The following is a 12,748-nucleotide window of genomic DNA, read 5'->3' on the forward strand; positions in this document are numbered from 1 at the left end:
GCGTCCCGTAGCCTATCGTATTGATTGTTGAGTATCCTGTATATTGACCATTCTGACTTCCACTGTGTAGTCCATCTTGGGTCTCAGTGAGAAAGGTGGACTGTAAATTACATAAATAAATCACCTTTAAGACGAACCAACTTTATTGTAGCATAAAGTTGGTTAGTCTTAAAGGTGCTACTGGACTCTTTACTATTTTGCGATTACAGACTAACACGGCTAACTCTTCTGGATCTATAAATAACTAAATTCTCTTCTCAGAACTGCTTCGTGGGCCTCTGGCTTCTTCTCTGGCACATTTTGGTGTAGCGGTTAGGAGTGCAGGCCTCTAATCTGGAGAGCCGGGTTTGATTCCCCACTCCTCCACTTGAAGCCAGCTGGGGGACCTTGGGCTAGTCACAGCTCTATCAGCCCCACCCACCTCACAGGGTGTTTTGTTGTGGGGATAATAATGGCATCCTTTGTAAACTGCTCTGGGTGGGTGTTGAGTCATCCTGAAGGGCGGTATATAAATCGAATGTTGTTGTTATTATTATTTTTCCACTTTAGCTGAGTCAAGGATCCAGAGATGGGCTGTCATAAATGTGCAGAATAAGTTGGAGCAGGAAGATGGCCCAAGTGGCTTGCGGGGAAAGTCGTGTGTGTGTGTGTGTGTGTGTGTGTGTCTGTGTCTGTGTCTGTGTCTGCTAGGCCTTTCTGGAACCAAGTGACTGAGATTATAGGAATCATCAGTCTTCCAGCCAAAATTCCCAAGGGCAGCCATGTTAAATCAGTTGTGACAAAAATAAATGGCGTATTGTAACACCTTAAAAGACGGAGAAGACTTCAGTCCATCAGGTTTTCAGAGCTTTATGAGAGACTGGGATGCTTTGGGTTATGAGGACCTAACCCTACAGGGCCCCAACTCTTTTATTCCCTAATACGCTCCCCCTTCTTTTTTTGGTTTAAAAAAAAACCCAGGAGTTGAAGCTGGCAGGAATTGAGGTTGGCGATCTGGACACCAAAGGTGCTGTGACTCAAGAGGAGAACAGAGCACTGGAGGCCGAAGTCAAGAAGCTGAAGGATGAACTGACTTCCACAAAGAAAGGTGAGGCTTGGGAGGGAGGGCTGTTTCTTGGAGGCTTAATACTGAAACTGTGCCTAGCCAGGAGGTAACCACCATCTTCCAGTTTTGCAGCTTGCATGAGAAGGAAACCGATTCCCTTTCCGTTTTCTTCTCCACCCACCCCAACGTGCATAATGTCTGGCAGTGAATGGAAGGGAGCTGACAATGTCTGTTAATGCTCTTAGGTCCATGTGCCTTCCTGCTGTGCCATCTTGAAATGCCTTTGCCTTTTTGCTTAAAATAATCCGTTTGGCTCCAGTTTTGGGGAATAGATGGGCCAGATTTGACGTGTCTGGTTTTGAAACACTTTGATTTCTCCATAATCACGAGGTTGGCGTCCCTCGCCACATGAAACAAGAAATAACAGAGCCAAAAATATGCAGCTTCTGAATTAGAAGGCCTGGTTCTTAAAGGGGCTGAGATAAGACCACCCAGAGAATGCTCTTCGGGTTTTTATACACACACACACACACACTGCCAGAGGCTGTGCGGCTGTTGAGAGCCGGGGGTTGGGGGGGGGGTTATAGGGTTGGTGGTGAGAGTGTCAGACTAGGATCTGGGAGGCCAGGGTTGGAATCCCCACTCGACCAGGAAGCTTGCTAGGTGACCTGCGGGCCAGCTTGCTGCTCTCATCCTTTCCAACCTCACAGGGCAGTTGGCAGAGTAAAATAGGAAAGGGGGTGCAACCATGAATTGCCACCCCGAGATCCTTGGAGGATGGGCAGGGTAAAAAATGTGCTAGGTAGAGTCAAGGTGAGGGGCAGCTGCAGGCTGCAGAGGTTGGGTGTGGTGGAGTAGAAGGCTGCCTTGAGCTCTGAAGTTACCGTTGGATGGCGCTCTCGTGCATGTGAGCATTAACAGGAGCCGTTCAAGCTCAGAGCAGGAGACGGCCCCGTGTTCCCTGATCCAGCCCACGTTCCCTTTGCCTCCCCCGATTTTACAGTCTTGAGGAAATGGATCTCCCTGTGCCTCTTTTGCTTGTAATGTTCTGCGGCCCCACATACTTGGCTCATATGGGTGGGCCCTCCAGGGTCAGGCTGCAAACGAGAGCGAACACGCGCCTGCCAGGCTTCATCCGCTCGGGCCGGGCGCAGCTTTGTCTTGGACTCCAGCTACTGCCTTCCTGCGGAGAGCGTCGCTTGTTCCCAGTAGGTAGCTGGAAGCGTCAGCTGCTGTCAAGCGCCCGGAGTGGGGTCAGGGATACGGAGCGCTGCTTTGGGGAAGCTCCAGTTACATTTTCTTTCTCCCCACTCCTCGTCTTGGTGTCTTTAAAATAACACACACCAAAAAAGCGAGTGGCTGCTCTCGGCGGCGGTCTCAACCAGTCTGAGCAGCTTCTGTGGGTCTCAGTTCCAGAGCTGGCGAGCCAGAGAGGCTGACGTCAGCCCTAGAGGAATCCTGCGCCGGGTTGGGTGGCAGGCTGCCCTCCTGACCTTCTCTACTCGTGGGGCTCATGTCGCGGCTCCAGCGTTACTCTTCCATTCCGTGCTCCACGTTCACATAGCTCAGTGGCCAGATAGGCCTCCTCCGATCATGGCCTCTGCAAACTGCATTTTCCAGTTTGATGCAGGTCTTCTGGTGGTTCGGGGGGGGGATTTGGAAATGCTATGGGGGGGCGGTGTGCAGTGGCGGGAGAAGTTCAGCATTAACCGAAGCCAGCCAGCTCTGCCTGGATGGATCGACCTCCCTCTGTCCAGTATATCCCCCACCCAGCTGTAGGTGATGTGAGTAGAGGGCTTCCCTCTCTTGCTGCCCCTGCAGCGCATGTCACGTATGGCAGAGGACGGCAGATTTGAGTCCAGTGGCACTTTAGAGACCAACAAGATGTTCCGAGTATAGGCTTTTGAGTGCCAGAGCTCCCTTCTTTGGACACGAGTAGGAATGGAAAGAGAAGCATGGTAAAGAAGTTGCTAAGCGTGGCTGGGCTGTTTCAGAAAGGCTTGTACTACTTAATTTAAATTCACAATTTCCTTCCGTGGTTTAACTGCCCAGGTGGAAGTGTGTGAACTGTCAACATTTTAAAATAAAATCTCAAGAGCTAGAGAGTTCTCCCGACACAGCCTTGTTAAAAAAAAAAAAAGATCTTTTCACCCTTGTGTTGGATGCAGGACAACTGGCGTGCGACTGCAGTGATTACGGGGCCAGGCAGTCATCTTTGCCATCGTACCTCTTGAGTAGCAAGATAGTAATGCTGGAGGAACAATGGTGGCTCGTGGAGTGCAAACTGGAAGCTAGGAAATCTTCTAGTTCAAATCTCATTCTGGTCCAGCAAATCTCCCCCCCCCCCAATAAATCTGCATAGAAGACTAGGGTACGTAGATCTAGGGAAAGTGACAACTTGATACATTGGCTTAAGCCAATGTGGTGTAGTGGTTAGAGCGTTGGACTAAGATCTGGGAGACCCAGGTTCGAATCCCCATTCTGCTATGGAAGCTTGCTGGATAGCCTTGGGCCAGTCACACACTCTCAACCCAACCTACCTCACAGGGTGGTTGTGAGGATAAAATGGAAGAGAGGAGAATGATGTAAAATACTTTGGGTCCCTATTGAGGAGAGAGGCAGGATATCAGTGAAGTTCTAAGTTTTTAAAAGCCTCTTGGCTGCCTCTAGGAAGGTTCAGGGAGGGAAGGTGATGTGGCGTGCCTCCCCACAGAGGCCCCAATCCCTTCAGGCCAGCAATTGACAATGGCCAGGGCTGCGAGTGAGTTGTAATGTTTTACAGTGGCCAGAGGACAGTCTTGCCTGGCTGGTCAGTCACTGTGTAAAATCTAAAGAGTCTCTGAGAATTCTGCTGAGGTTCCAGGAGAGAGCTGCTAGTTAAAGGGGGGAGTGTGGAATGTTGAGCTGTTAGAAGGGATCTATTTCCGTCCTGATGGACAGGCAAGACTGCAGGCCTGGGCCATCCAAGTCGAGGGTTTTATTGCATTGCTCCCCCACCCTCCTTCCAGGAAGCTGGTTGCCGAATATATGGCGGTTCTCGTTTTTTCATGCTTTTACCTGCAGAGAAGTTGCTGACAGGGCTTGGCAGAAACACTTGTCCCGGGTCACCGAGTGAGCGGCAGGGAATTTGCAGATCGTCCTAGACAAAGTCCAGCTTTGTCTGTCACTAACATTGCATGGGTGTGTCCTGATTTAACTATAACCCTTTGGCCCCCATATGTACTATCACTATTGTGAGTTAAATTACCCCCTCCCCAATATTCCAAATACGCATCTAAAATACGGAAAAGTCACTTTTACCATTTTTCAAAAAACCGCTGTGAGCACAACAGCGTGTTTAAAAGGTTTGCCTAACTCCTGTTTCCCTTCTGTGATAGACATTCTGCTCAGCTGTTTCTGGCAGGGTAATATCAGTACTTACACTGTGATCAGAGGTCTAGACAGTCCTTGAGTGTAGCTCCAAACGGCAGACCCTCAAGCACAAATCCTGCAGCATCTGGGGAAATTCAGTGACCAGTTGCTGATGTAAAAACCACTCCAAAACCCAATGTTTTGTGATCACTTATATGGATCCCTACCCAGCAGCAGGGATGCTTTTGTCTAACCAGTTTACTGGATACAAAGTGAGTGTAGATGAAATCGCTTGCTTGCACAAATGGTGTCCTTCTAGGAACACTGGGAAGGGTTAGTGGAAGGGCCTCGAGAGAAGGCTCTCCTCGGCTCTGTTTTCAAGATCTTACAAGATGGGGCTATACCAGGCTGCCTTCCCTCCCAGTACTCCATATGGACCCCTCTGAAGAGTTCTCCTAGCTAGGTTAGAGGAAACGGGAGAGCCGGTTCTTGCTTGGGAGCGTGGAGAGGGTTCTGATGCGTGTCTTCTTCCTCCCCAGCCTTGGATAAGGCCGAGAGTGAGGCACTGGCGATGCGCAAGCAGGCTGAAGGACTGACCAAAGAGTATGACCGGCTGCTGGACGAACACTCCAAGCTCCAGGTGCGGGAGAGTGTGTGGGGAGTGGGGCAAATATCTGAGTTGTGTCAGGAATCTGTCCAGCAGGGCCTGGCTGGCACACCTGCACACAAACGGCTGCCTCATGCCGATGGGCTTTGCTCCTCTGCAGAGCAACCGCTTGGAGTCCTTTGAGGCCTCGGAAGGGGCCTTGTGGATCTACCTGGGCAGTCTCACTTGGGGCTGGATGGGGCCAGTCCAGAGTGGCAGCCGAGCAGCTGAGAACCACAGACCCTCTTGATGGCAACTGCCTGGGTGGTTGGGCTGTCTTGAGTTGTGTGAGGGTCGGTCCTGGGGTGGAGCAGTCCCCTTGCTCACAGAGCTCGCAAGATCTCCCTCCCATCTGAGAACCATCTTGTCCCTCTAGCAAAGCCCCCTTCTCAACTGCCGTTTGTTCACTGGAGGTGTGGGATGTGTTGCAGTCTGGGCTTCTGGGCTCTTGTTTAGTAGCTGAAAACCTGGAAGTCATTTTGACGGCTGCCTCCTACCGGAATCCTTGCTGTTGCTGCCCGAGAAATTTTTAAAGGAAAGGCGGAGGGCATTCATGGAAGCATAGGTGCAGACCCAGCTGTAGCTGTTAAGGGGCTGCTCCTCCATTTCAGACCCCTCCCGCAGTCTGTGCACACTTGCCCAACAGGCCTTTTAAGTGGCACACCCAGGGCTTTTTTTTCTTGGGAAAAGAGGTGGTGGAACTCAGTGGGTTGCCCTCGGAGAAAATGGTCACATGGCTGGTGGCCCCGCCCCCTGATCTCCAGACAGAGGGGAGTTGAGATGGCCCTCCGCGCCAGTGGCGCCGAGGGCAATCTCAACTCCCCTCTGCCTGGAGATCAGGGGGCGGGGCCACCAGCCATGTGACCATTTTCAAATGGTTCCGGAACTCCGTTCCACCGCGTTCTGGCTGAAAAAAAGCCCTGGGTACGCCCCACGTGTTTAAAAATAGACTGATGTGGGTTGCTGGGCAGTGTTTTGGCCCCAACAGTGTCTGAAAGAGACAGCCCGCCTTGCTGGCCAGCTCCTCCCCATCTTAGCCCTCTTTGCTGGGTCCTAGTGAGGAGGAGGAGCCAGGCAGGGCCGGGAATCCTTCTTGGCAACTCTCCCTGCACGCCTAGGCCTGCACGTAAGCTAGTCACAAGACACTGCCTCAGGAGGAACTGATCAAGGTGAGTGAGGTGGGCGGAGCCTCAACGAGGGAGTGCCTGACCTGGGCAACCTGAGCAGCGGCAGGCACAAGGCCCCTCACAGTTGTTCTGGGATTGAGGAGACAACAAAACACGCCATGGTTACTGTGGGGGGGGCATGGGGGGCGGAGATACTGAGGCTAAGTGCGCCTTGGTTTCAAACACTGGTAAATGCACATTGGAAACAGGGTGGTGTAATTTCGCAACGTTTTTGTGCCCTCGCGACCTGGTGTTGCATCGTTTGCTGCCTTGAGTCTGAGGAGACGAGGCGGCAGATCCAAGGTCTAAATAAGTACCTTTCTAGTCATCAGAAGTGAGACTTCTTGGAAGAGCCTCCTAAAATCTTTTTTTGGCTTCAAGGCAGTTGGATTGGTCTGTGTGAGTCCCGGTGCCTTCCGGGCCTAAGAGACCCCACCCTGCCATCTTTGGCATGTGAGCGTGAGCGGGTACGAGGCCCTCGGAGTCACTCTGTCGCACTTGATTTGTGTTTCAAGAACCTTCCCTTTTGCCTCTTGGGGGCTGCCTGAGCTCTATTTTCTCCTCCTGCCTGAGTGTCTGGTGGTTTCTAGGGGAGCAGAGGAGGGCTTTGCCAGCTGATTCCAACTGGATGGGAGCTGGGTGATTGGTCGGTGGCATGCAGGGCTTGGCGAGCCCTGGCGGTGCTTCTGAGTGTCTGATCCTGGGGCAGGGGGAGTTGCGTTTTTTCTTTCCGTGCTTGGGAAGAGGCAATTTTTTTAAAACACAACCGAGACACCACGCGTCTAATAAGATTGAAATACCCAAGATTTAAAGAGTTGCTTCTGGGTTAGGCTGGTTCCTTGGGTGGGGGCGTTCCTTCTTCCCCCTCCCCGCAACCCACCGGCAGGCCCATCCTGAGTTGCGTCTTGGCTTACCTCCTGCGGCCACCTGCTCCTTTCCTCCCCGCCCTCCCGTTGCCCCACAGCCAGTCTGGCCTGGCTGCTGGGACTGAATGCCATTTTGCCTCGCTGTTGGCCTAAAAATAGGATCTGTGCACGGACCGCATGCTCCAGGGGCACTGTGGAGGAACTGGGCCCCCCTCCTCTTTAGAAACAAGTGCAGCAAAGCTTCCCTGGGCATCTGTAGCAAGAGGATCTGAGCCTGGCCTCGCTTGGCAAGAATATGGCACATGCTCTCCGCTCTTTGTGTGGCCAGGTGGCAGCTGCATGTTCTTAGGCTACCACGCTGCAGCTCCTGTTAAGGTAGTGGGAGGCCAGCCATGCAGAGGTGGGCGTTGCTGCAAACGACTCCCGAGGATTCTGTTCTGTATGTTTTTGTGGGGGGGGGGGGGTCAGCAGCAGCGCCTGCGTGCCCGAAATGTAGCAATCCACCCTATCTGCTGTTGGTCCCACGGCTTGGAGCGTTGGGGGCCTGAGCCTGTGCAGTCTCCTTGGCACAGGTCCAGGCAATCTCCCTTCCATACTCCAGGCTATTTCAGGAAACTCCCATGTCCGGTCTGCAGCTTTGGTATTAAAACATTTATACCCCACCTTTCCATGTGGTTCAAAGCAGCTTACAATAGTAATTAAAAAAACATTTCCAGTTAAAACACAAATAAAGTAACAACCCCCCCAGTCCTCCCCCCTCCCAGTTGCCATTCACACCGCTCTAGCAAACAAGCAAGCCTTGAGGGTCCTCCTGAAGAGTAACCCCCCCCCCCCCTTGCCACTCCAGGGAATTTGCATGGGAAACATTGCCATGAAAGCTTGGTTGTCCTTCTGCCCCTCTGTCTGGTATGGACGAGCCTTGGTGTAAAGGAGCCACCCTCCTTCCCTGGGACTACGGAGTTCCTCGCTAAAACATTTGGCAGAGCAGCAGGGGGTCAGGAACAGCTGCAGGGGCAGCGCTTGTTCCTGTACAAATCAAGCCACTGGTCATCTGGTGTGTGCGTTCTCCTTCAACACAACTTTCTCCACACAAAAAGTACTATTAAATACCTACTTGCACTTTCAACCTGCAGCTGATATGAGTATGGTGGATATTGAACTGGAAACAATGGTGTGGAACTGACCTCGATCCTCTCGCCTCATTGAGCAAAATTTATATACTCATTTATTAAAATACTTAAGACTCACTTTTCCTTTTGGCCTCACCTTTCCTTTAAAGGAAGAGCCACTTAAGTTGGGGGAAGGTCCATTAACCCTAAAGAAGACACTTTTAGAGGGTGGTTGGACCAACCCCAGAAGTCCCAAGGGATGTGGCAGTGTGGTGGACGCTTGTTTTTTCTGTGCCTGGAGGTGCCTGTGAGTGGTGACTGTTTCTTCTCGGGCTGCAGCTTGGTCCTCTCCAGCAGCACAGCCTGACTGTCACTGGAAAGACTGGGCAAAGTATTTTTGATGGTCAAAGCAGGATGGGAAGTCAAGTATTTTCTTTCCAGGACTAGAAGCACTGGGGGCCTGTTAAATCCCCATACACTGCAGCCCCACAATGAACCAGGACTCCTTTTTTTACCATCACATTGCAGCTGACTCACGGCGACCACCTAGAGATTCCAAGTCAAAAGGGTCCAGTAGCACCTTTAAGACTAACCAACTTTACTGTAGCATAAGCTTTCGAGAACCACAGCTCTCTTCATCAGATGCATCTGACAAAGAGAACTGTGATTCTTGAAAACTTATGCTACAGTAAAGTTGGTTAGTCTTAAAGGTGCTGCTGGACTCTTCTCTGTTTTGCTACTACAGACTAACACGGCTGACTCCTCTGGATCCAAGTCAAAAGGCGTTCAGAGGTTGTTTGCCAATGCCTGCCTCTGCACAGCAGCCCTAGACTTCCTTCTCCCATCCAAGTACTAATCAGTTCCAACCCTGCTTGACTTCTGAGATGTAGTGAGATCGGGCTAGCATGGTTACTCTCGGTCTCTAAAAATTGCTGGCAAGTTTCTGTTGTAGATCTTGGTGCCGTAAGAGCTCAGTGGTGTTATTACCAGGGCAGCATATACTTTGTGGTGGTAGAATTTTTGCCGTTTGATCAGATTTGTAGTTGGCATAATTCAGGTTTTGTTAGTCAGGAGTCAGGTGCACAGAGCTGAGCAGGATATCCAAACCCCACCCAACCACTGGGAAATGTATTCAACCACCAGAGATCTTGCCAGCACTGCCCCCTCTTCGTGGAAAGCATAAGGTCCACAGAGCTTCATTTGTAACGTGGAAGCAGACATTCTCACGTGTCTCAATTCTGTGCCAATGCGCACACCTTTAGAATTGTAGGATTTGAGTTCAGTGGCACCATAAGGATCAACAAGATTACTTGTGGGTCTCTAAGGTGCCCCTGGACACACATTCTGCTGCAGACCAGACCAGCCACCTCCTGAGACTCTCTTCAGAATTGTCACTAGCACACACACACACACACCATTAACATTTTAACCGGCAAGAACCTGCCATGGAGGTACAAGGTGCGGACAAACTGCTTTTGTGTACCAGTGTGTGACTTGTAAAAGTGGTCAGCTAGTGTATGGCAGAAGGCAGCCCAGTGTGTCTCGCTTGTGCAGTGTGCCTAAGAAAAAGCCACTCCGACCTTGCAAAAGACAAAGGACAGTGGGACTGAATGGGGATCTTGCGTCACGGGCCAGCAGGGAGTCAGTCTGTTGTGTTTGAATTTGCAGAGTCTTGTGACTGGCCCGTTGTCTGCCAGCAATGACTCAGACGGGCTTGTCTTGGGTGGCATTCTCCCTGTGTATCTGGACGCTGGCACCTTTGCTCTGCTGTCCCAGGAGTTCTGTAAAGCAGCAGGGTGTGCTCTCTCTCTCTCTCTCCTCTCCCTCTCTCTCCTCTCCCTCTCCCTCTCCCTCTCCCTCTCCCTCAGCTTCCGGGAGGGAGTGGCAGTAGGTGTCAAATTCAGCTTTCTGCACATTACGATCCCAAACGGCCAGGTGCTTAAATAAGATTTCCAGTGGTTTATTTATTTATTTTAAAACCGTTGCATGCTGCCTTTCTGTTCAAATAAGGTCTCCAAGGTGGTGAACATTAAAACATTGAGAAACTTGATTTAAAAAAAAAGTATAAAAGCAATTCAGTAAAAACATACAAGACAAAGAACAGCGAGGTGGGCCAGTAACAGTTATTGGGGGAATGCCAGGCAAAATTATAAAGTCTTCACCTGCTGGCGGAAGACTGTAATAGCGGGGTGGGGAGATTCATCTCCCTGGGGAGGGAGTTTCAAAGTTTTGGTGCCATGACTAAGAAGGCCCTGTCTCAGGTTGCTGCCTGTCTAGCCTCATATGGCAGGGGCTTCTGAAGATGAACAGAGTTGTCAGGTAGGTTCATATGCGAGAAGACCGTCCTCAAGGTGTCCTGGTGCTGCCATATGGGGCTTTAAAGGTCAGTAGCCACTTGAATTGGGCCTGGAAGCAAATTGGGATTCAATGCAAATAAATATGGTCCCTGTGACCCGCTCCAGTCAGCATTCTGGCCACATCATGCTGTACTAGCTGTAGCTTCTGGACAGTCTTCAAGGGCAGCCCCACATAGAGTGCATTGCAGTAATCTAGATGTTACTGTAGGCTACAGTGGCAAGCTCTTTCCTGTCCAGGAAGGGCCGCAGCTGGTCATTAGCTGAAACTAGTGAAAGGCTCCCTGGCAGCTGCTGCCACCTATTGATCCAACGAGAGGCCCGAGTCCAGGAGTAACCCCTAACTATGAACCTGCTCCTCTAGGAGGAATGTAACCCCATCCAGAACAGAAGCTAATCCATTTCCTGGGTCACCCCTTCCCCCCCAATCCAAAATGGGGTCATGTACACCTGCCGTAAACCCTTGGGAGAACGTCTTGTCTGGCTCGAAGGCCTCAACAGTTTTTTAATTCTGTATTTTGCATTTGTTTCTGGCAGGCAATGTGCGATGGCCCGAAGGACAAAAAGGAGGAGTGATCCCCATTTCTGTGGTCCTGGCTAGCTGTCTTCCTGTTTGCTGGTTGCTGTACGTTTCCCCCCCAGGTGTGGGGATCTACTTGCGCCCCCTCATTCTGGACACTGGTTAGGGTGTGGGAGCTCATTCCTCATTCCCCCCCCCCCCAAGCACGCTAGCTTTTGAGCGGATGGTTCGAGCCCCTGTGTTTCTTTTTCTTTCCAAGACTAGCTGCGAGTTTACCAGCATGGAGCTGGGGCTTGATCCTGCGTCCAGGAATTTCTTTTTTTTCTCATATTTGTTGTGGGGGAAGGAAAAACCATCCTTTGGGGTGAGGCAGGAGGGGCTGGACTGCTGGAAGTGAGGGTTGTCTGGCTGTTCTCGCATGTGCTCTCCCCCCCCCAGCAGTTTCTCCTCTCTCAGCTTCCCCCAAACTTCAGACTGTGCTCTGCTCTGTCCAAAGCTTACGAGAGCATGAAGGGGCACGCTGCAGTGTGCTTACATGTGCCTGTTGGGTGTGAGGAAAGATCAGCTTTGTATGTCTACACCCTCTAATTTTTTTTAAGTATAAAGGACAAGGTGTTTGTACAAAGCGGCTCATTAAATCTCTGTAACAAAACTGGCATTGTGGTCTCTGACTGAACAGGGCAGTGGTAGAGCCTCGTTCTCTTTTTATCCCTCCTGTGGTGCTGGGTTAATGAGGGGTGGGGCCCGCGTCGTCTTGCCCTGCTCTGTCCCTGGCATGGCTCAGGACCACCCACCCCACCTGCCTCCACCGTCCCCCGCCAGCTCCCCTGTCCCAGGCTTGGCCACACTGTCTCTGTTTGTCCTCTTTGCACAGCTCCTGGGGCTTGCCTTGGTTACACTCCAGGCTCCACTCTTCCTCTGGCTGTGCTTGACTGAGGTCACCTGAGGTCCGCAGCAACAAGCTGGCCCTGTGTGAGAGACCGGGAGGGGTCCGCAGCAGCGATGCAGTTGCCCGCAAGGCAAGATGGCCGAGTGAGGGAAGAGAGGCAGTGGGTAGAGCAAGACTTGACCGAGGGAATGGGGGGTGGGCTGGGAAGGAGAAGCAGCTTTCCCCAAAGGATTAAAAGAAGTGGCTCAGTGGGTAGGAGGAAGCCCACAGGTGGTGGTCTCATATCTGGGGAAGAATTTAGGGCCACCCCTGCTCCTCGTGGTGCAGAGTGGTGAGCTGCAGCTCTGCTCACAACCTGAGTTCAATCCTGGCTGAAGCCGGGTTCAAGTAGCCGGCTCAGGGTTGACTCAGCCTTCCATCCTTCCGAGGTTGGTAGAATGAGTTTCCTGGGGGTAAAGTGTAGATGACTGGGGAAGGCAATGGCAAACCACCCCGTAAAAAGTCTGCCAAGAAAATGTCGTGATGCAACGTCCCCCATGGGTCAGTAATGACTCGGTGCTTGCAGAGGGAACTACCTGTACCTACTGAGAGCCAGTTTGGTGTAGTGGTTAAGAGCGCGGGACTCTAATCTGTAGAGCCGGGTTTGATTCCCCACTCCTCCGCTTGAAGCCAGCTGGGTGATCTTGGGCTAGTCACAGCTCTCTCAGAGCTCTCTCAGCCCCATCCACCTCACAGGGTGTTTTGTTGTGGGGATGATAATGACACACTTTGTAAACTGCTCTGAGTGGGCATTAAGTTGCCC

General features: G+C 51.6%; 1 protein-coding gene across 1 annotated transcript in view; it reads left to right on the forward strand.

The window, feature by feature from the left end:
- Nucleotides 1–11,709, forward strand: part of BCAP31 (B cell receptor associated protein 31) — a 36,115-nt gene extending 24,406 nt beyond the window's left edge. Inside the window, exons 6-8 of the mRNA XM_055003394.1 lie at nt 961–1,087; nt 4,936–5,036; nt 11,075–11,709. Of these exons, the coding sequence (XP_054859369.1) occupies nt 961–1,087; nt 4,936–5,036; nt 11,075–11,113 (267 nt within the window). The 3' untranslated portion in view covers nt 11,114–11,709. The remainder of the gene's footprint in view (nt 1–960; nt 1,088–4,935; nt 5,037–11,074) is intronic.
- Nucleotides 11,710–12,748: the final 1,039 nt, after the last annotated feature.

This window comes from Eublepharis macularius, chromosome 19, assembly GCF_028583425.1.
Source record: "Eublepharis macularius isolate TG4126 chromosome 19, MPM_Emac_v1.0, whole genome shotgun sequence".
NCBI classification, from domain to species: Eukaryota; Metazoa; Chordata; class Lepidosauria; order Squamata; family Eublepharidae; genus Eublepharis; species Eublepharis macularius.